General features: G+C 50.4%; 1 protein-coding gene across 2 annotated transcripts in view; it reads right to left on the minus strand.

Moving 5' to 3' along the window:
* Positions 1–22,552, minus strand: part of Elk3 (ETS transcription factor ELK3) — a 61,673-nt gene that overhangs the window by 17,699 nt on the left and 21,422 nt on the right. For both annotated transcript variants that reach the window (XR_008722556.1, XM_055627969.1), the window contains exon 2: positions 18,095–18,303. Coding sequence is in view for 1 of the 2 variants with exons in the window: in XM_055627969.1 (XP_055483944.1) it covers positions 18,095–18,301 (207 nt within the window). In the remaining variant the exon portion in view is untranslated. The remainder of the gene's footprint in view (positions 1–18,094; positions 18,304–22,552) is intronic.

A 22,552-nucleotide genomic window follows, 5' to 3' on the forward strand; every position in this document is an offset into this window, starting at 1 on the left:
GGAAAAGGAAAAGGAAAAAAAGACCATTCAATCATAATGTGGATTGTGGTTGCCGGGTCTGAGGAGGGAAGGGTCTCACCAGGGAAGAGGTGGGTGGCTTCTTTAAGCCTGGATTTTGAACTGGCCACAGCAATGGTCACTCTTGGGTACAAGCCTCAGCCACTGAGCTACAACCGCTTTCAGAGTCAGAGGAACAGTGTGGAGAGTATGTCTCAATAAAGCTGTTTTCTAAGGAGAATGTGAAGAACCTGCTGTGCATGCTCATCAGAAGACAGTGGGCATGTTCTGCTGCTCTGTGGTGATACCCTAACATGCTAACCCCTGCTCTGCAGATTGAAAAGGTGGAAACGAGAGTTGGGAGTGGTTAGGAAGGTGGTTCGATGGGTAAGGGGCTCACTGTGCAAGCACAAGGACCTGAGTTCAGATCCCCAGCTTCCACATAAAGAGCCAGGCATGGTGGCACATGCCTGTGACCTCAGCACTGAGGAAAGGAGGCAGAGACTGGACGCTCTCTGGTGCTCACTGGCCAGAGCAGCCAAACTGGCGAGCTGCAGGTTCTGAGAGACCCCCTGTCTCAATACCTTGGGGGGAGAACTATTGAGGAAGACACCTCAATATGACCTCACGTACATACACAACTGAGTGCATCTGCACACACACACACACACACACACACACACACGTATGCACACACATACACATGTACACACATCCCAAACCAGAAAGGATCTATGACAGTCGCTGCTCTGGAGCCTCACAGCAGGGCCTTAGAAGGGCTGCTGAGGAGAGTCCACCAGCCCTGGGGGTGGACCTGAGTGGATAAGAAACCACCAGGAGGCAGTCTGCCTGCTGGAAAGTGCCAGGACCTCTCTAAAGACCAGCCTGCAAGGTGGACCCTGTCCAGCTGCTTAGCCACAGGGAAACTTGTGCAAGGGCTGAAGGCTAGCCTGAAACAGAGCAAGGAGAGGGGAGGAAGGACCAAGTACAAACATCAGAGACATGCATCCTGGCATGTCCCAAGGGCTGTCTGCTGCCATGACAGAGACTAGCACAGAAAGTCAAACACGTCTCCACAGCGAGAGCATGAGGAGGAAGGCAGGCTGGGGAACAGCTAAAACAGCAGCTCGTTCTTTTCTTCCAGAGCAGATCCCAGGAATAAGAGGGACCATGAATATTTACAGACCTCTCTGCCATTCCAAAAGGGCATTTCCTACTAAGTTGTCTAGGAAAACTGTGTGGGCAGCCATAATAACTAGGGTTTGTCAAGCATGGACTTGCTGGGAACTGCTCTAAGAGCGCGACAGTAGTAATTAATCATCTGTAAGATTATTACTCCATATGACAGATGAGGAAACTGAGGTTCATGGACTATAAATTATACACCGTCGGAATCATTTTTGGCTCCTGAGCTCTTGGCCAGGGTAGAAGGCAGTTTAAGTCGGCACCAAGGCAGACCAGCACTTGGGTAGGGCTCTTATTATGGTAAGTGATGGAAGATATTTGGAAAATGTCTGCTTTTCACCCCTTCAATACCAGACTCACAAGTATTTATTACTCCCCGTTGCCTGGCAACCTGACAAACACCGAAGTGTGTCCAGCTGAGTCAAGTGGCTTTCTGTGGTTTGGAAGAGACAGTTGCACACATCTCCTCCTTTCTATGTGGGGAGCCAGCCGCTGTGTAATCTCCCACGAAGTGTGGAATGTGATCCAGGGCCACAGCCAACTCCGCACCCTTTCTGGGGAGCCCCAGGCAGCAAGGACAAGGACAACTTCAGAGAAAGGGGAGCAAGAGTCCCCTACAGCGGACACAGCAGTGATTCCCTGCAAACGGAAGCTGGGCTTGGGAAAGGACCTTAGTCACAAGTCACCTAGATGGTGCAGGAACCTGAAGGGTGAGCAGCCTGCCGGACAGCACAGGATGCCAGAGCGAAGACCTCTCCCAACCCGCTCCCCAACCTGCTCAGCTAGTTCACCCTGATGGGAAGGAAGGCCTCACCAATAAACTGACTTCCCTTTCCCCAGAAGTGTCTGCAGCAGCCCTGACGGCACACCTGCAAGAACAGGTGTGCCGTAAATGTGCTTCGGTGCTCGGGTGTGAGCACGGCCTTCTCTCTCTGAAGAGGACAGGGCCGTGTAAACGATCCCAAATACCGTCATCTCATAACTCGCTGTCTGGGGCGGGGGTGGCAGCTGGACCCTGCGGGTGTTCGGGTCTTACATAAACTCGCTGTTAGTGTTGTGCATCTGGTCAGTTTACTGACGAGAGAAGTGTATACATGCTCAGTACAGCCCATCTCAGTCCTCTCCATTCTGTAGCTGCCGAGTTCCCAAAGTCATGTGTAAGGGTACTGGGGAGATGAGACTGTTCCTAAAGTTTTATCACGTGAATATATATGTGCATATATATGCACCTACATCTCCCTCTCTCCCTCTCCCCCCCCCTCTCTCTCTCTCTCTCGTGTGTGTGTGTGTGTGCACAAAGTACTAGGTAACATTCCTTTGGATTGAATCTGTATTCCTAGTTATATTAGGATAATACTCAAATAAGCTCACTCTGCATTTGTGTAGTACATGAATTTGACTGCAGAGAGCATGACCCTCGCAAGAAGCCAGAGGTCACCAATAATTTCATACATGTGTCACATACATACATATGTCTACTGTCTACGTGTGCTTTACCCCACAACACTTGCATAACAGTGAATTTTTATATTTGACAGTTTCCTACATGTCTACTATGAATTTTAGTCCATCTCCTTCCCTATTGCCCTTTCATTCCCCCTCCTCCTATTGAAACCCTTCCCCCACTTTCTTGCCTTTTGTTTGTGGGTATGATCTACTAAGTCTACAGACTTTAACAGTTGCCTGTGTGAGCAGTGGGTGGGAGGTTAATTATTGGGGGATGGGCAGCCTATCAGAGGCTATGCCACTGAAGAAAAGGACACCTTTTCCCCAAGCCAGTGGTAACTATCAACAGTCCCTCAGGCAGGGGTGAAGCTTCATGATGCTTTTCTCCCTTTTATGATGAAATGTCGACAGGCCCAATCTTGCACAGGTACCACAGTGTAAGTGAGTTCCTGAGTGCATTAGCTACACCCAGAAGACACCTCTGCAGCAATGTTTTCCAAACTCTGCCTCTTACAGTCTTTCTGCCCCCTCTTCCTCTTCCACCTAGTCTAGAACTCACTGTTTAGACCACACTGCCCTGGAACTCAAGAGAGATTAGCCTGTCTCTGCTTCTTGAGTGCTGGAATTAAAGGCATGTACCACCACACCCAGCGCCCCACGGCACTTTGAAGCTACAACCTTCCACAGAGATACCATCACCCCATGAACACCCCTACAGTGTCACACTCCTTAGAGAGCTTCTCAAACTCCGTTTTCATCAGACTGCTGACTCAGCATGTATGTGTGGACCAGGGTCTGAACCTCCATTCTGATCTCAAGTAACATGTCTGACTTTCACAGGCTCAGACTTCTTGTTATCCAACCCACTCCTTCTCGATGGGCTTCTCACCATTCTTCCTGGCCTAGCTCCCTTAACACCCCATCTTCTCAGGGTTTCCTGGAATTGCAGCCTCATGCCCTCTGACCTCGCCACTTCCCTGCCCTGTGCTGTCCTGAGAAATGCCAGCAGTTCACACGGCCAGGAGGGAAAGTTACATAGAAGTTTCCTACAGCAGCTGGGGTTCTTCTCAGCCTCGTGCTGAGAGCACAGCTGGCCAAGGGGACAATGTGGGAGAACCTTTCCCATAAATATCTGCTTGATACTACTGCTTGGGTCAAGTTCAAATGCCACCCAGTCTCATGCTAGCTACATGATCCTCTTTAGAACGGGAGTGACCCACCCACCTAAAGCTCGTAGCCATATATGAAAAGCCCGTATCTATCAACTTTAGCATTACCGTCCTCATTTTCTATTACCATTTAGCCAGTATTAACCCATTAACATGCCCTGCTCCTAGCCCGGATGACAGTGTAATAGCCAACATGAACCTAAGTGGCTATGCATAGTCTATGTGCCTTGTTCCCAGTTCTGGGTTTCATGGTCCATGGCTCAGCAGGCAGATTACATATATCTCAACCAAGCAGGGGAACATGATGTTTTATTTAGTCGGATTCAGACCAGAAAGAGATGAGAGGTCTATGGTATATCATACTGAACATGGCCAGCATTTGGCATTCACCATGAAGAAAACCTCACATGACCCAATTAATTCTTGGAGGGGGAGCTGCCAGACAAGGAGGCACAGCCTGACTTTCTTGATGGTGGCTGTGGCTCCAACAGGAGACCACTAAAGGCTGCTGGCCCTAAGGAGCTTGTCAGTTAGGTCTCTGGGAGAGGGAACCAGGAGCCTGAGTGCTAACAGACACATACCGATGGATTTCCTCGGGGCACATTCTCCCAGGAGGTGCTTTGCATGAAATGAGCTGTGGGAGGGAAGGCTAAAGGAACACAGCAAGCCCACAGGTGAGCCACCACGTACCATGAACACAGCCACCTTACAAGAGACACACTCCCTTGCCGCTCGCTTTAAAGATGAAGTTAAGAGCCACTGCTCTGTCTACACAGGGAGGTTTGTTCCAATTTTCCCCCATAGAGGTGAATTAAATATTAGGGCAGCCAGAGAATGGAGTATCCTGTTCCTATTTCCGGGAACAACAGCGTTCTCACTTCTTTGTGTCTTTACACATACCCTAGGTGAAAAATTATAGTACCCATGGGATGTCCCCATCATCTCAATGAAATAATGTTAAGATATACATACATACATATTCATGTATATGTATATACATATGAATGTATACTTAAAGGAGAAAGAAATTAATCTTAAAATATGGATAATACAATGTAACAGCGATTATAGCATTCTATTCTGTTTGCTTGTTTTAGTTTTTTGAGACAGGGTCTCTCTATGTAGCCCTGGCTGTCCTGGACGTGCTTTGTGGACCAAGCCCTCCTCTGCCTTCCAAGCACTGGGATTAAAGGCATGCCCCACCATGCCTGGCTCAGTATTTTTCTTTTAATCTGCATTTTCTACATGATATGGATTTAGTATGTGCTATTTGTCAAACCGAAGTAGCCTAAGTCACGTGGCTTGTAACTGCATCTGAGGTCTAAACTGGGCTATACTCACAGCTGGGCCTGAAAAGCGACCACGCCCCCTTCCAGAAGGCAGCTGCCTTAGGTCTACAGGCTGCTACTAGTGCTAAGGCACCAGAGCCCAGGACCACTGCATTGCAGGGCTAAGGAAGCAAGGTCCTTGCTGAAGAAAGGCTCCTTCTGGCTCCCTGTGAGAGGCTCACTTCCTATGAGCACAACCATCCCTACCCACCCTGCCCATCCTGGAGCAGGGAGGCACCTGCTTTGATGGGGCACCTGGCAGGAAGCCCTATAGGCTCCCGTCATCCCAGCCTTGACTAGCTATCAACAACCAGCCTGTAAGTGGCACATGGCCTAAGGAAACTGACACCCATGACGCAGGGCTGAGTATGGCTCCGTGACCAGTGGCTCCCATGTTAAGGTCAGCACTGATGGGCCAATATTACACAAAATAACACTGATATCGCCAGACAGACCTGGGTTCAAATCCCAGTGTCTCTACCTAGTGTAGCCTGGGAACTACATTTAATTTCCGAAGGCCTCAGTCTCCCTAAAATGGAAAGAAAAATAACTTATGAGACAGTTTGCTCTTAGGGGCTCCTATGTGTCAGTACCCTGCTCACAGAGTCCTTGAAGCTGACTGGACACAGCTGGCCTCTGCCTGGCCAGCAGGGGTCATTGCACCATACCGTTTTATTTTTCCTCTCTGCAGTCAGAATTCTGTAGATTGCACCTCATTCCAAATCCTTTGAGGGAGCCTCACCACATTCAAATGCCCATTTTACCAGTGAGGGACCCAAAGCTCGGAGCTGGGTTCCCACAGTCCAGCAGCAGAGCTGGCATGGCTCCAAGCCACTGGCCTCCCAGCCAACACCCCCTGTAAGTTCATCCTCTGAGGTCATGTCCAGACTGGAGGCCTGATTCATTCTCCTGACACAAATCCTCAAGTGTCCCCTCATGCCCCGTGTTGCCTGTCCTTTAACCAGAAAATGACCCACAAACCCCAAACCCAGTTCCTATGGAAATGCCTAGGCTCTGAGGAACCAAACCAGAGTAAGGCCGGTAGGCCTCCAAGTGTCACGTAGGTGGACGGTGCAGGCCCTGCCCCACCTCAGCCAGGGCCTGGGGACTGCAGCCTGTTAAGGGCTCTAAGCACTTGATTGGGATCACCTATACATTTGTTTTAGGCAAGGTCCTCTCACATTTGCCCCCCCAGGAACACTTATAAAAGGCTCCCTAACCCCACCAACCGGAGCTACTTCTGACTAGAACGCCTTCTCTACTCCCACAGTGTGGTGAGTGGTATTCCCCCAGAACTCATGGCCACTCATAACCTCAGAATGTGACCTTATTTGGAAATAAGATCTCTGTGGATGAAACTGGCCAAGGGTGTTGAGATTCGGGGTAAGCAGGAAGTTTGCATGACTAGTGTCCTATGCGAAGAGGGTAGAGAGGGACACTCAGGAAGGATGCCCATGTGAAGACAGAGGCAGAGAATGGAGGATACAGCTATGGAGAGCCAAGGACTACTTCCTGGAAGTCACCAGGGCTGGAAGAGTTGTGTGTCGGGTGGGGGAGGAGCTTCCTTGAAACCAGACAGGGGCCCCACTGACACCTCACTTCAGACTTTTGCCTTCCCGGGGGAAAGAGGGACAACAAAGTTCTGTTGCTTTGAGCTACCAAGTCTAGGTTGATCTGTTACAGAAGCCTTGGGGGATTTCTTAAGGAGAGCCCAGCGTATCTTCCACACCGGTGGCTGGTCTAGGCACCTGGCTAGGCAGAGATGGGGCACCCTTTGTCTAAACCTTACATTTGGAGCATGCACGCATGCATGTGCATACACCATTACAAAAACATCTAGGAATAATCCCCCACCCCTTTAAGTTTGGTTCAGAGCTAGCCTGCTCCGCCAGCTCCCAACCAGGAGGTGTTCCTGTGGTTTGGTTAAGATGTCTTTAATTTCTGCACTGAGGAATCCTTCCTTCTTGCAGGTCTGGCATGACGCCAGACTGGACGCCAGGCTCAAGCTGGATGCTGAGGGTATATCTCACTCCCTGCAGCTCTCTTTGCAGCCACTTCTTGCTGGGTCCGGCTCTAACTCTATTCTGGTTCCTTTAAACACACCTCTAAAGGTGTTTGTTCTCAGTAAGTTGAACCATGAGACTGCACTGTCATCATAAGCCTTCCCAGGCTGCAATGGCTCTCCATTTTGAGTGGCCAGCTCCAATGAAGGTAGAAGACATGAGGACATTAGGGCCACAGGTGGAGACTTATATTCCTACCCTGTCTTTGCCAGGTTTTTGACATTTCATACTGGGCATAGAGCAGTGCGCTCAATCTCCAGCCCTCTCAATGGTTTGTTTTCTGTCTGTTTGAAACATGCTAGCGTCATCTGGGAAAAAGAACAATTGGGAAAGTGCCTCCTTCAGCTTGCCTATAGAAAAATCTGTGGGGCATTTTCTTGATTGATGATTGATGTGGGAGGGCCCAGCCCACAGTGGGTGGGGCCACCCTCAGGCAGAAAGTCCTGAGTGGGATAAGAAAGCAGGCTGAGTAAGCCATGGAAGCAAGCCAGTGGGCAGAGCTCCTCCATGGCCTCAGCATCAGCTCCTGCCTCCAGGTTCCTCTCCTGACTTCTCTTCATGACAGAAACAAACCCTTTCCCATCAAGTTGCTTTTGGTCATGATGCTTTATTACAGCAACAGAAAGCACACGAAGATGATCGCCAAACAAAAAAGGGATTTAAAAAAATAAGAATAAAAGCACTTTCCTTTTTGGACCCTCACTTGGGAGAGGTGCAGCAGGCAGGGCAAAATGTTTTCTTCTGTCCTTTCCGGGGCTGACATTTCACAATGACAGATTCCCTTCTGTGCTACAGGGGATGCCTGCTCATCCCTCACTCACAAATTCTACAGTTACAGGAAGCTTCCACAGGAGACACTGAGGAGATGACGCTCATGTTAAGAACAGACTGTTGGGCTCGGTAAAGTGGATGCAGGGATGGGAGTGGTGAGAGAGCATGGACCAGGGAAGACAGACAGCAAACACAGGCTGAGGAGGTACAGTCAGACTTGAATTTCAGGTGGCGTGAGGCAGGCGGGCACAGTAGGCGGGGCTAATAATAAGGCTGAGAGGTAGAAAGGCTCAGAACCAGTAGAGTGAGGCCAGATGGTAAAAACAGTTGGGGCTTTTCCCATGGTCACTGAGTGGCGAGGGTGATACAAAAGCAGGAGGGGGTTCCAACCTGGATTGCCCAAATGTCTTGTCTCTGTCTCTCCATGTCTCTGTCTCTTTGTCTCTGTCTCTCTCTCTGAGACAGGGTCTCACTATGCAGCCCTGGATGGCCTGGAACTCACTATGCACATGAGACTGGCTCCAAACTGTGCCTGCCTCTACTTCCTGGATACTGGGTAAAGGTATTCACTGCATGTCCAGCTTGGTAGTCTTTTGCTTTATTTTACATGTAGAAGTATTTTTTGCCTGCATGTATGCATGTACACCACGAGTGCCTTGTGTCCCCGGAGACAGGAGAGGGCATCAGATTCCCTGGGACCAGAGTTACAGATGCCCATCTGGGTGCTGAAAATCAATCCTGGGGCCTCTGGAAGAGCAGCAAGTGGCCTCAGCCACTGAGCCATTCCTTCAGCCCTCACCATGGCTTCCTTTAGGAAGATGCATCTCTGGGGCTACCAACCCAACCCCTCCCATTCACAGCCAGCTCAGAGCACTCAGCACATGGAGCTCAAAGCAATCTTGAGTAGTCTGTTGGGACCTCTCTTTCTCTTCGCCTGCACCAGAAATAGGGAGCAGCCATATGAAGGATGGAAGACTCCAGCCTGGGTCCCCAGCAATCTGCACCCGTCTGGTCCACAGCTTCACTGATCCCGATATGGAGCCGAGGCCCATACTTCTAGGATGAGTGCTTGACCTAATGTATCTGGTTCATCTTGGCTGTGCTATTTAACCACCTCCACACCAGACTTGGTATCTCCGTCTCTAGAATGGATCCATCATGGGCCACAAGGTGCCTAGAGAGTCAGACAATGGTTAACAAATGTGCAATGCCTAGCACAGGGCCGAGCACAGCATGCCCTACACATGTGAGCTTCCCTCCTGGCGTTACCATCTGGGGTAGAAGCTGAGCCTGTGAGGAAAGTGGGAAGAGGCCCCGGAGGAGCAGCTGGCGGCTGGTGGGTGGTGGGAGGTGTGAGGTGAATGTTAGCGTTTTTGTCAGTTTGTCTACACAATCCCTAAATTTTCCTGCAGCTAAGATCCCGGTGCAGGAATGCTGGTGCCTGCCAAGGGGGACTCAGTGTGGGCTGGGGCAAGAGTCTGATGCAGCAATTTGGCAAGGCTGTGGGAGCCTCGGCAGCTGAGTACCACACAGCAGCAGCCAGCCCCATCAACATGTTAACTGTGCTCTCAAGACTGCCTCATCCTGTTCCTTAGCAACCGCCCCATTTGGGGGAATGCAGAGCGACACAGGGACACTGGCTGGGAAGCATGTGGAAGACAGGAAGCAACCCCCCAGTAACACATGGAATCCGGCCCCTTGCACTCTCACGACTGCTACCTTATGCTGACTGCCATCTCCTGGGACAAGGTGGCCATCTTGGAAGCCCTCCACAAGGGAACGCAGCTACCAAACAGGTCTCCAGGCAGCAGCCAGGGCCAAGCTCATGCAGGGATGTCCTGGTTACCCCCTTGGCCTCTGGACAAGAGCCCAGGGGCCATCTGTTATCCCCCAATGATCTGAGCAGCTGACATGGTACAAAAAGACACCCAACGCTCAGGCGTTCTGTACGCAGGCCCAGGGCCAGGCGGAAGCGTTCTCAACTGCACACAGAGCACTATGACGACAGCCCAGATGGGCATTCTAGACAGTTCGAGGGTAGGGACACCTGCACTTGCTGGACTCTTGTTCTTTCTCCACTTTGAAGATAGATCATTTTATCGTCCGAAAATTTATTTTGGGGTCTTAAAGGATTCTGCCAGAGCCAAGGCTTTTTAGAGCAGGCAGCTGACTTCAGATGTGGATTATTCATACTAACGTTTCCTCATCATGACTGCACACCCCATCTAAGACGAATTATCCAATTAAGCCAAGAAGGTGATGCATCTGACTTCCTGGGATTCGGTGCCAGTGACTCTGTCTTGACTGCTCCCCCCTAATTTCCCTCCAATTAGGTAAAGATCACTCGCTGCCTCGTGAGGATCAGCCGGGACGTTGCTGTGGAGACCACAGGGCTCCTCGTCCTATCACCATTTTCATCTGTGGAGGAGAAGAGAGCTGGCAGAGTTTCCAGTCTCCCCCTGGGATGAACGTTCGCTGCCAACAACAACAGAGACAAAAAGGTCTGTTGGACAGAAAAGGACAAGGGATTGGGTAAGCTTCCGGGTCTCCATCTGGGGCAACCCAGGTCGATGTCGTCAGCGCCCCATGAGCAGCTGCACCTACAGGAGTGCCAGGCAGTTTCACTTGCCTTCTCTGCCCCTTGGGTTGCTTCAGAGGGGAGCTGTAGGCCCTGGTTCTGATGTCACGACGAGGCCAACTCCCTCAGTGTGGAAAATGCATTCTCCGTAACTGGCCAAAAAGACCAGATCGAGGGAGCTGAGTGTGAAGCCACCAGTGCCAAGAAGCACAGGAGATATGGATTTTTATTTCTAAAACGCAAATCGAATCACGGCTCCTCTTCTTGCTTTCCACACTTTACTGGCTCTCACACGAAAGCACCAAGTAAGTATAACAGGAGCTGTTCCATGCTCCTCTCCCAGCCTCATCCCAACCTCGTTCCCTAAATAAACACTCTGCACTTAAAAAGGTCAAATGCTCACACTTCCCACCTTCCCACATGCTCTTCCCCACTTGGTATTCCTTCCTAACTTCTCCCGGCCTAGCACCCGCTGGACTCAGGTCCAGCCCAGGAGCCCCTGGTAAGCAAACAAATTGACCCCCAGAAGCCTGCCCCCCTTCTCAGCGTCCCTCCCCCCACCTCTTCTGGAGGGTCTGGCACCATGTCAGTGCTGTCACCTTCCGCAGTCTGGGAGTTGGGAGTGAGTTGTGTGTCTGTCCCCAGCCCCACAGTTGCTGAACGGTGCAAGGGGATGGAGGAACATTTTCAAATGGCCGAGGGACTTGAGGGCTTGAGAACGGAGGAAACAGAGCAGAATCTCGTCAATATGAAGCTGTAAACACCCAAGCGTTACTAAGGAGTAAACTAATGGGGAGGTGGCTTGGTGGTTAAGAGTGCTGGATGCTTTCCCAGAGGGACCGGGTTCAATTCCCAGCATCTACACGACAGCTCAAAACCATGTGTAACTCCAGTCCCAAGGTCCTGCTGCCCTCTTCTGGGACCAGGTATGCATACATGTGGTACCCAGACATATGTGCATGTCAAACACCTACACACATAAAATAAATTCATTTTTTAAGTGAACAAAAGCAGGCCACTCCCAGCCCCTCCCCCTGCTCTAGGATCAGAGATTTAAAACCAAGCACGCCCAGCATCCTGAAAAAGGGAAAAGTCAGCTTGTTAACAAAAATCTCTGATAGACGTCCTTATAAATTACATCCATTGGGTCTATGTCTCTGGGACTGCTGGTTTAAAACTAACTGGGGGGTGGGGGGGAGAGACCAGCCAAAACCTTCAACTCCTCAGAGCTGCATGGAGCAGCTCATCCAGGGAGTAATTAACACCAGGGAAAGCAAGCTGTCCCAAGAGGGTGAGTGCTACTCAGGGTCCGGCTCAGGTTTCTGCCACCTCTGCCTTCCACGGTTCAAGGCTCAGACACAGTGGAGCCTCAGTTCCTAAGAATTTCTGGCCTGGGCCCCCTCAGTTCTCCCCTTCCTCCCCCATTCCCCTACCACCCTACCACCCTCCCAGGAAGCAAAGCACTCTGCTCCCTGGCCTGGGGGTCCTTTCTGTCCAGTACCCTCTTCAAAAGCTTCTGGTGGGCCCAGGGATTCTTCGTTGGAACTCATCATTGCAAATCTTGACCCTCCCCCTCCCCCAGATTTCCCTAACATAATGTGTGTGTGTGTGTGTGTGTATGTGTGTGTGTGTGTGTGTGTGTGTGTGTGTGTGTGTGTAAACTGTGGCCCCCCAGAATTTGCAGTTTTCCTCTCAGCCTCAGTGTCCGAGATGAGGGAAGTGTTGAAGTCCCAGCAAGTCTGAATCTCCCACAGCAGGGCTCAGCTCCCTCACCTCTGACGCTGGCCCGGGTGCCGGCAGATGACGGAACACAGTGTGACATACATGCTGTTGAATCTAGTGTCATCCCTGTCACAGCATTCTACTTGTTGTTGAGCTACATGGCTAAACCCAATCTCAATAAATAATAAAGCAACACGGGGTTCTGGGAGGTAGTCATCCAGGTAACCAGCCTCTGTTACCTAATGCTTTAAGATTCACCAACACAAATGGTAAAATGGCTCGCATTTCTGAGCATGTACACCCCAGAGGCTAACGCTGCTGAGAACAGTGCATGCACCCTCCACTCCAGATCCCTGTGTGATCCAGGGAGGGGAGGCGCTGCCGAGACTCTGTTTTGTGACGTGGAAGTGAAAGAGCTGGCCTCCAACCTCCTCGGTCCTGAATCCAAAATCTTCATACCAAGGGCACTGGGAGATAGATGCTCTGAGTGTGCAGGGAAGTGAGCAGGATTTGACTCAGGGGGACAGGAAGGGTGTTGACATGTGTCTGGCTATGTAGAAACAAACAACTGGTTAAAAAAAAAAAAAGAAAGAAAGAAAGAGGCGCTGCCATCTCAGCCATTAAATGACAGGGCAAAGGGCTTCTGACACTTCTCTTCCCACACACCCATTTCGGGGCTGGTTCTTTTCTTCTCTGCATTCACTCAGAAATTTAAAACCCAGTGGCAGGGAACTACGATTACCCACCTGATGGTGCTGCCCAAGGCTTCATCCTGTCTATCTCGTACTGTGTCAGGGGATACGGGTGCCACGAACCTACCCGCTGTAACCCCTGCATCAAGTCTGCTGTCACTCTCGTTGCACATAAAAAGGAGAGTATACTTGCCGAGCATGTGAGAGCCCTGGGCCCGATCCTTGGTGCCACGGAAAAAAATGGGGTGGGGGTGCTGGAGAGATGGCCTCGGTGAAGTGCGTGCCATGCAAGCCAGAGGACCTCAGCTCTGATCTCTGGTGTGCGTCTGTAACCTCCGTGCTGGGAAGTGGGGTCAGGAGGATCCCTGGGGCTCACTGAGAGGTCCAGACCTCCAACTTCCACAAGCACCCACGTATGTGTGCACGTAAAAACCTAACACATAAAAACATACTCACATGTAAATAAATAGATTTTAAAAGGAGGCTAAGGCCCGGAGGGATTGCTTCACCCACAGCTGGATCCCAACCCAGACATCTAGGCGAAGCCTGTACCATGCCTGCCTCCCCTCTGTGGGCTGGGGGGTGCATGTTTTGAAGGGACACTGGTTTTAGCCCCTCACCCTGCCAGATGTCATAAGCACGTGAAATATTTTCCCTGTGTCTTGTATAGCTTTACACACATTTCCACATTTCTCCTCTGCCCACTTTTAATATGCTGAAACGAGCTAAAAATACAACATATACCATATAAAAATAATGCTATTCTCAAGCTCGTCTGCTGTGGCAGAGAAACTTCCCTATTAGGACAAACCAAAGGATGTGCATTTTCAGCCGCCAGGGAAAGGATGCTAGAGAAGGGCAGAAGAGACAACAGAAAAAAAAAAAAAAAAAAGACCACAGCTGCTGAGTGAGACAGATTTATGCCACTCACAGGCTGAGAGTGAGGGAGGAGCGGGGAGAGGGGTCAATGGTAGTCACAAGGAGACTGAGAAGCAGAGGAGACCAGCCTGAGTCTGGGACCACGCCCCCATCCCTGCCTGACACACAGAGCAGGATGGTGCATCAGCCATTCCTCCGTGGCCCAAGGGCTTCATAGCCGTAAAGACCCTGACTCAAGCTGCCTTTCCAGTGAGAGGTCTGACATTTATGTCAACCATGATCACCAGTCTAATGTTGTTAGATGTAAACCAGCTATCGGCCACAGCCCATCAGAGCGCTGCTGGCACAAAGTGGAAATATTGGTCAGAAAACACAAAATAAATTATCTTAATGACGCAAGGGCAGTTTTTTCCTGCTTTTCCCTCTTGGTTCTTCTGATCTTCCTTCAACCTCCTTTCATATCCTTCCTTTCTTCCCTTTCATCGTCCTCCCTTCTTTCTCCCCTCTCCCTCCTCTTTGGTTCTTTTTAAACTGTATTGAGAGTCTGTGGTTGGCCACGGCTGGAGTGTGTCCTCGAAGCCAAGTCCTCAGCATGGAAATGCTGCACCTTTTAGAGTGAGGACTCTGTCATATAATCATGGGCCATGTCACTGAGGGTGTGGACAGATGCCCTTGCAGGGAGGTCTTCTGAGAGTGGGTGGTTGTAAAAAGTGAGTCCCACCTCAGTCTCCTTCCCGTGCACGCTCCCACCATGACACCATCCTCCAGTTATGACACAGCCAAGGCAGCCCTTACCAAAGCCACTGCTGTGCTTCTGAATTCCCAAAACTCCTTTCTTGACACACTACCCAGCCTCGTTCATTTCGTACTAGCAACAGAAAACAGAGCTTTCCATCTCTTGGGCGTGTTGCTGATGAAGAGTCAGCTGTCCTGTGAATACGTGTGTGCAGATGTGTAATGGAAAAGGACAGGTGTGGGCAAACCGTTCCCGTGGCCACGCCTGAGCAACACACTGAGCCAGGAAGGGCAGCAGAAGTTCCTCCATCGCTACAGGCACCCAGCTCGCTGCTCCAAGGCTGCCTCAATGTCACGTGACTGGACCGTGATCTGCCTCAGAAAGAAAGAGGGAAGGGGGCAACCCAGCAAGCTGGCCACAGTGGCCACCTGGGCCCCAGAGTTTGGGCTTAAGCTGACGCGTGACATTTGATCGGACTTTTCAGTATCAAGACTCTTGGTAATAAAAACTCCTGTGGTGAGAACAGCATATGGGCAGCCTACCTGAACTCACAGGTCCCAAAGTGGAAGTGAAGGTTTGTATCTTAAGGAACAACACAGAGCAGCTGGGTCCCCAGTCCCTGTCACTCGGATTGAGTGGTCTCCCAACCAAAGCTGCATGCTCTGCTTTGTATAGGAGGGCTGGTGCAGCTCCTGTCCCATGGGAGTGTCATCTAGTTGAAAGGAGACAATACAAGGTGCCCAGGACAGAGCCCTATACTTTTAACAGACTGGCAGCTATGAGACTGCTTTTTACCACAAACAAACAAACAAACAAACAAACAAACAAACGTGTGTTTGTGTATATATGAATTATATTTGTGTGTAGCTGTGTGTGCATATATACATGTATATTGTACTTGTATACATGTGTGTTTCTGTGTATATATTTGTATGTGTATGCATGTATGTGAATTGTGTGTGTACGTGCATATGTCGGTGTGCTTGTGCATAAGTATACTGTAAGTATATAGTGTGTACATGTGTGTTCTTATGTATGTGCATGTGCGTGTGTGTGTGTGTGTGTGTGTGTGTGTGCAAATGTGTCTGTACATGTACGTGGAGGTCAGAGGACTTCAGGTGTCAACCTTAGGAACACCTGTCACCTTCTTGGAGACAGAGTCTCTCTTTGGCCTGGAGTTCACCTAGTAGGCGAGGCTGGATGGCCAGTGAGCTCCAAGAGCCTGCATGTCTCTGCCCTCCCAGCCCTGGGATTGCGAGCATGAGCCATCATGGCCAGCATCTACCCAGGGGTTCTGTGAGACCAGGATCTCTTGCTTTACTCTCTGTCCCTCCAGCCTAAAGCTGCTCTCGAGAGAGAGCTGAGTTCACGTGCTTTCTAAACAAAGGCTCGGTCCACCACTTACACAGGACACAGATCCGTTCATGCTGACGGGACACAACCTCAGGGGCCATGCCCAGGCCATGAGAGGTGACCCTAGTCCCAGGCACACAGGCTAGCCCTCTTTCCTTTGACACCTTGATTTAAAACAATAGAAAAGCCAAGCTTCAGGCTCGCTGCCAGCAGGCAAGGCAGACTGTTTTCCTGCAGGGCCCCAATTCCCATGGCAGAACATAGAACCTGGGGAAAATGCAAAGCAAGGTGCCATCTGCTTGGCTTCCGGAAGTGCAATTAGCTGAGAAGTGCCTTTACGTCTTCGTAGGACTCCGTGTTAAGTCAGGATTAATTAATTGCCACACTAATGGGAAGCACCTTTAGTGCTCCAATGACATAATCACATGCAATTAGGAGCATAGAAAGGCACTTTATAATTAATGACGTCTTCACGTCCTGAAATGTGTAATCCTTCTGCCTTCAGCTCCAAAGAGGTTTGCAGACAGAAGGTACTAAATATAGAGATGGAACTAATATTTAAATCACTTTTAAATTCACCTTTCCCTATGAACAGTGAACCCAGAACAAAAGCTCACTACGGTTACTAGGATTCTAAGCCTTTATGTCCCAGAAGCTAAATAGTCTGCTAGCATGGGTTCAAACAGAAATGGCCAATAATTATGGATCTGATACATATATCCTAAACAGAAGGACTTTTGCCCTACCAAGCATACTAGCTAATTTTTGAGAAATGAAGTAAACTCACGCCCATCATCCTGGCTTTGACAACTATGTGATTCACCTTAAAAAGCACTCCAGGAGCTGGAGAGATGGCTTAATGGTCAAGATGGCTTAATGGTTAATTGCTGCTCTTCCAGAGGACCTGGTTCAAGTCCCAGCATCCACATGGCAGCTCACAGCTGTCTGTAACTTCAGCCTTAGGGGATCCAATGCCTCTGCTGACCTCAATGGGTAACATACACATGTGGTGCACAGACATGAATTCAAGTGAAACCTACACACATACAAACACGTTTATGTCTGTTTAAATTACAGCACTCTGATTCTGACCTCCATGCTATAGAAATGAAGCTGGCTCTGCTATTCGAGAGGTTACTAACAAGTTACAGGTCACCCTCCGAGCACAAATCTCAGTAGATAGTACACAATAGCTCAGCGAATTCTCACCGAGCCCCTGATCCGGGAATTGCTATGCTTCCCATTTCACAAACAGGGATGCTGAAGCATCAGAACCTTAATAGTAGCAATGCGTCTGGGGCTGGGAGTGTCACTCAGGGGTGGAGCACAGGCCGTGCATACACAGGCCCTGGGGTCAGTCCCCAGAACACAGGGTTAAACTACTGCGCACACAAGCTGCCATTTTCCAGGGAAGACCCTTCTGACCGGACTCCCGACCACAAAGAGAAGACCGGCTTTCCAGACTGTAGTCTTTGTTTGTTTGCTTGCTTACTTTCTGAGACAGGGTTTCTCTGTGTAGCCCTGGCTGACCTGGAACGCGCTCTGTAGACCAGGCTGGCTGCAAACTCAGAGACCCACCTGCCTCTGCCTCCGAGGTGCTGGGATCAAAGGCGGGCACCACCACCCCCGCTCAGACCGCCTTATTCTTATTCTGTCCACAAAGCCGCCTGGCATCTCCCCTACCAGTGCTGCCAGCAAATTACACATGAAAAGGTTGGGGCCAGGCTCTGAGCCCCTCTAACACACTAAGGGTTTCCACAGGAACGAAAATCCTCAGTGCTTTTTCTCAAAATTAAAGGTATTAAAGTACTCCATTTTCGTGTGTTTTCTGGGTGTTATTGGCACGTGCACAAAGAAGCCAGAGGCCAACCTCAGCCACCATTCCCAAGCTTCCACCATCAGCCCCCCAACTTCTTTTTTTGAAACAGGGTCTCTAAATGGCCTGGAACTTGGCAATTAGGCTAGTCTGGCTGGCCAGTGAGTCCCAGGGGTCCTCCTATCTCCACCTATCTGGCTCTGGAATAATGAGCGCATTCCACTATACCACATCCTGAATTCAGATTCTGAATTCAGATCCTGTGCCTGCAGGACACATTCTTTGCTGACCGAGCTGCCTCCAAGCACAGCTCATCTGGGGGTCCCCCATCACCGCCCCCAAGCTGAGGCTTGCTTTACCTTGTCGTAATAGTATCGTAGCGCTCTGCTCAGCTTGTCGTAGTTCATGTTGGTCTTGTTCTTGCGGAGGCCCCACAGCTTGGCCACCTCTTCTGCCTTGAGGAGCTTGAACTCGCCATCGTTCGATGTCCAGCAGATAAGGTGCTCATGTTTCTGGTCCAGCAACAAGTGCAAAAGGAACTGCCACAGCGTAATTGCACTCTCCATACCTGGGAGGGGGACAGGAGGCAGGCAGGTCAGAGCTTGGGCCTGCAGGCCTGGGGCTATGCATGGTTCTGCTCCACAGAACGTAAGGGAGAGGATTTTCCAGCCCATCTCCCAATGGACTGCCTAACCACACACAGGCTTTCAGGCTGTACTTTTGCAAGTGGCTTTCATCCAGAAACACGACAGCAGTGCCCTGGGATCCTGAGATTCGCCACCCACAAACCAGCAGACGCCACGCGCACTGGGAACTATGTGGAAGTCCAAGTTCAACGCTTCCTTGGCTAGTGTCATCTCCTGCCGCCCATCACATCAACTGTGTTTCGGTCATTCTCTAGCTATCACTTGCTGAAATGGGGCCATGAGCACCTGTCAGTGCCAAGTGAGTTTCCCTGCACAGGGGCCTTGGGTCAGTAAGCCATAGCATCCCTTGGTTGAACCATCCTTTCACACTACATAGCCAGCTTTGCTTTGCAAGGAAGAGACTCAGGTACCCTTTGCCCTGCCGAAGATCTCAGAGCCCAGGGCAATGCTTGCCTAGGGCAGATGCCCAGTCAGTAGATACTGGCTAAGGAATCAGTTGTCACCAATTGAGCACTTGAATTTCCCAAGCACTTGTCATGGAACCCAGCCCCACAGTGTCAATCAAGCACGAAGGCGTGAAGTGTTTTCCCATCAGGAGAGGAAATCCCATAAAAGATGCTAACCTATGCCTCTGCCCGTAGCATAAACTCTGCTGTTCACTCCTAAACTCTGCTGTTCGCTCCTAACATGCTTGCTGCTCTCTGATTCTCAAACTCCTGCTCATCCACACTGACCCAGTGAAAGTGGGATTGCTGGAGGTTTTGAAATTTGAGTACATGTATGTTTTATTACACTTATTTATTGAGCATGTGTCTTCACACACATGCTCACCCAGGGATACTATGGCATGTGTATGGAGGTCAGCAGTCCGTTCTTTTCCTCCATTGGGACCTGGAGTTTGAACTTAGGTTCTCAGGCTTGCCGGCAGGCACCTTTAGACCCACGGAGCCAGCCCTACCCATTTATTTCATTAACATCCACGTAACTGGGAGTGAACAGCTCGGGTGTTTTGATCTGGGCAGATGGAGTTGAGATTTTGATGCTGAGCCGGGGAAGCTCAGCCAAGATCTCAAGCAGAGGGCTGGTTTTCTACTTCTGGACACACAAAAGCCAAACCGTGAGGTGGAGACAAGCCTGACACAATGAGGGAACACTGGGGTCCTTCGGACTGCCCAGGGTTACAGCGATGACGGACAGGGAGAGAGATGCCCGGAAGACAGAACGATGACCATGAGGGGAGCTTTCTACGAAGAGTCAGCCTCAGCTCCTCTTCTCCACTGCTCTTCACAGAGAAGCTTCTGGGTGGCCTAGGAGCTAGAGATAGAGGCAGACTGGGGCAGACCTTCAAACGGGCTGCCATCTTTCTGCCTTTTCAGCAGGTCCCAGAGGGCAGGAGTATTGCTCAGTGGGACAGCACTTGGCCGGCATGACAGGGGACCTGGGTCCTGTCTTACCACCACCAGAAGCAGCCTTGGGATCCTGACAGCAATCATATCCCCCCTGGAACCACCCACCCCTGCCACCATATGAAAGCCCCCAGTCACCCCTCACAAGCATTCGCTTCCTGTTTCTTCTCCCAGGCCCTGCCAGCAGAAAGAATCCTATTGTTTCTCTGAGTACCACGGGTGCCACACGGGTGTGTCTGTTAAAGAAAATCCAGACTAAGAATGTGCTACAAACACCCACTGGGTATTTTATTTATAACTCCTTAAAGGGGGTATTCATAAGGAGCTCACCCTTCACCATAGTGGCCACTGGATCTGTAAGTCAGCCCTGCCTCTGCTGACTTCAAACCACACCAGCGACTGCTGGGCTCAGTAAGGGTGCAGGCAGGCCCTGCAGCATTTATGGGCTCCAGCTTCTAACGAGAGCAAATAAGCCACGCACGTTTCAAATTCTTGGGCATCTCCAGCCAAACCTTCTGGCAATGAGTTTATGAAATATCTTTGAAACTTAGTGGTCACTAGGAGGAACCTTCCTGGAGAGGCAGAGGGATGCCAGTCAGTTTGGAGTTCTGCGGAGAGGGAAGTCCTTGGCCTCTCTCTCTCTGGCTCCCAGGCCGGGTGGGAGAACACCCAACACCCCCCTCAGCCTCTAACGGCCATGAAAGAGACAGGAGAGCAGAGATGGTTATGTGTTATATACCATTGGCATGCCAGGGCCCTGGAGGCTTTGGGTTTCCTAGAATCCCTTTCCTGAGCTTCGCACAGGGAAGAGGGTCTGGGAGCACAACCTGTGGGGTGCCGTGTGGATGCCTCGGCCCCACCAGCTCCCCCTGTACAGACCTCCAGACCAGCCCCTTGAAGCAGAGCCCTTTACACGGCCAAGTAAAGCAAGCAGTGGCTGGAGCGAGGAGGAGGAGCGAGCCTGTGCGGGATGGAGCACTACTGTTGAAAGACGTGGGCGGAGTTCGGACACCAAGAAAATGAGGGAAAGTATTCCCAGTTCTTCCCTACCCTGTCCTTTAAGGGACCAGGCAGCATTGTACTGCGGTGGAGCCCTACACCCTCAGCACACTCAGAGTTGGGCTTAGCCGTGTGTCTTGATCTAGTCCGTGAAATACCGGGTCGATGTGGTGAGATACACAGCGCTGACCCGCATTTTATCAAAGCCTGGCACACACTCCGTCCACAGAAGCAGAAGTAAAAGAAATGCCACAGTGAGCCAAGGATGCGGGGACAGTTTGTTACCCGGCGCCGGACTGCTACCGCATCACACGTACCTGCTCCTCCCTCCACCAGGATGCCCTCTGGAGCTCAAAGAGGCACGAAAGGGCGGAACGGAAAGAGGCCAGGGAGTCCCTAGGGCACCCAGCCGCAGGGGCCCCCGGAATTTCTGGAATAGAGGAAATGGGTCCACAAAAGGCAAGGGCCAGAGATAGGAACCTCAGAGCTAGCCAACAACCCTTAGGGCAGAGCTCAGTTTGTGAGGCGGCAAGCTGGAGCAAGGGAGAATCACCCAGACTTGCTGGGAGCAACTGTGCTCCGGGAGGCACTTAGGTTTCATGTCTGGAAAACCTTCCATCCAACACAGGCTTGCTCCGAACCCTCACCATCAAGCGCTATGGCATGGAGCCACAGAGCCAAGACCAGGCACAGGCCGGCCACCAGCAGAGGACACTACTCTTGTCCCCTCCTCCCAAAGGCACAAGCTATATTGCTTTGCCTCCATTTCTACTATTCATTTTAATGAGGACAGCATCAAGTTTTGTAACTTGCAGTTGTTTTCACACACAACCGTGGATCATGTCATGTGCGTGTCCTCCACCTCTCTGCGCAATACCTGTCACATCCGGAATGTCTGGAAAGAAAAAATGTCTGATGTAGGTACCTGGGGGTATGCTGTAAAAACTGTGGGTACTTAACTCGGCTTACTGTGGGACTCATGAGGGAAGAGTTCCGGAAAGTCTTGTGACTTGGGCTGGCTGTTGGCTACATTGTCACAGCAAATGTTTATATGGACACATTGTATCTATGGGACTGTATCATATTGTAACACTGCCTTGATACAATGTCCTGGCAGCGGAGCCTGCTTTAAGTTACAGTGTGTCGTCAGCTGACATGCATTTGGCTGGCCGCCCAGAGCTGCCAGCTTCCAATGAATAGAACACTTGAAAGCAATCTTAGAAATGTGACAAATGCTCCCACATCCATTCCTGGGTAGTCTGGGCTTTTCAAATGTTTTCTCCCACTTTGGTTTTTGTTGGTTCGGGCTATGTCAGCACGTACAAAGGGGACCCATCAAGTCAGGATGGTAGGTTCTTTCCTCTCTTTATTTTTGGAACCTCAGACTTCTGTGCTCTAGATCTTCAGAAGATAAACAATAGAGTGTTGTGAGTTAGAGGTCCCTAGAACAGAACTTGCTGGAACTTGCTCCTTCAGGTGTGTACGCTGGTCTCTGCTGGAGAACCTCCCTTCGTCCAGGACCCCCACCCTCCCAGCCTCTAGTCATGATGACTTTACATTCAAGGCCACATTTTTAAAACTTCCATGTATGAAGGAGAACACACAACACCGTTTGTTGTTGTTTGTGTGTCAGCTAATTAGAAAATGTTCCGCCTGCCCTGCTCAGACCTTATTTTGAATATCTGAAATTTTATCACGTGTTTTAATACCATCCTTTTTATATATATATATATATATATATATATATATATATATATATATATAT

The sequence above is a fragment of the Psammomys obesus genome, unplaced genomic scaffold (genome assembly GCF_907164565.1).
Source record: "Psammomys obesus unplaced genomic scaffold, mPsaObe1.curated_primary_1811, whole genome shotgun sequence".
NCBI classification, from domain to species: domain Eukaryota; kingdom Metazoa; phylum Chordata; class Mammalia; order Rodentia; family Muridae; genus Psammomys; species Psammomys obesus.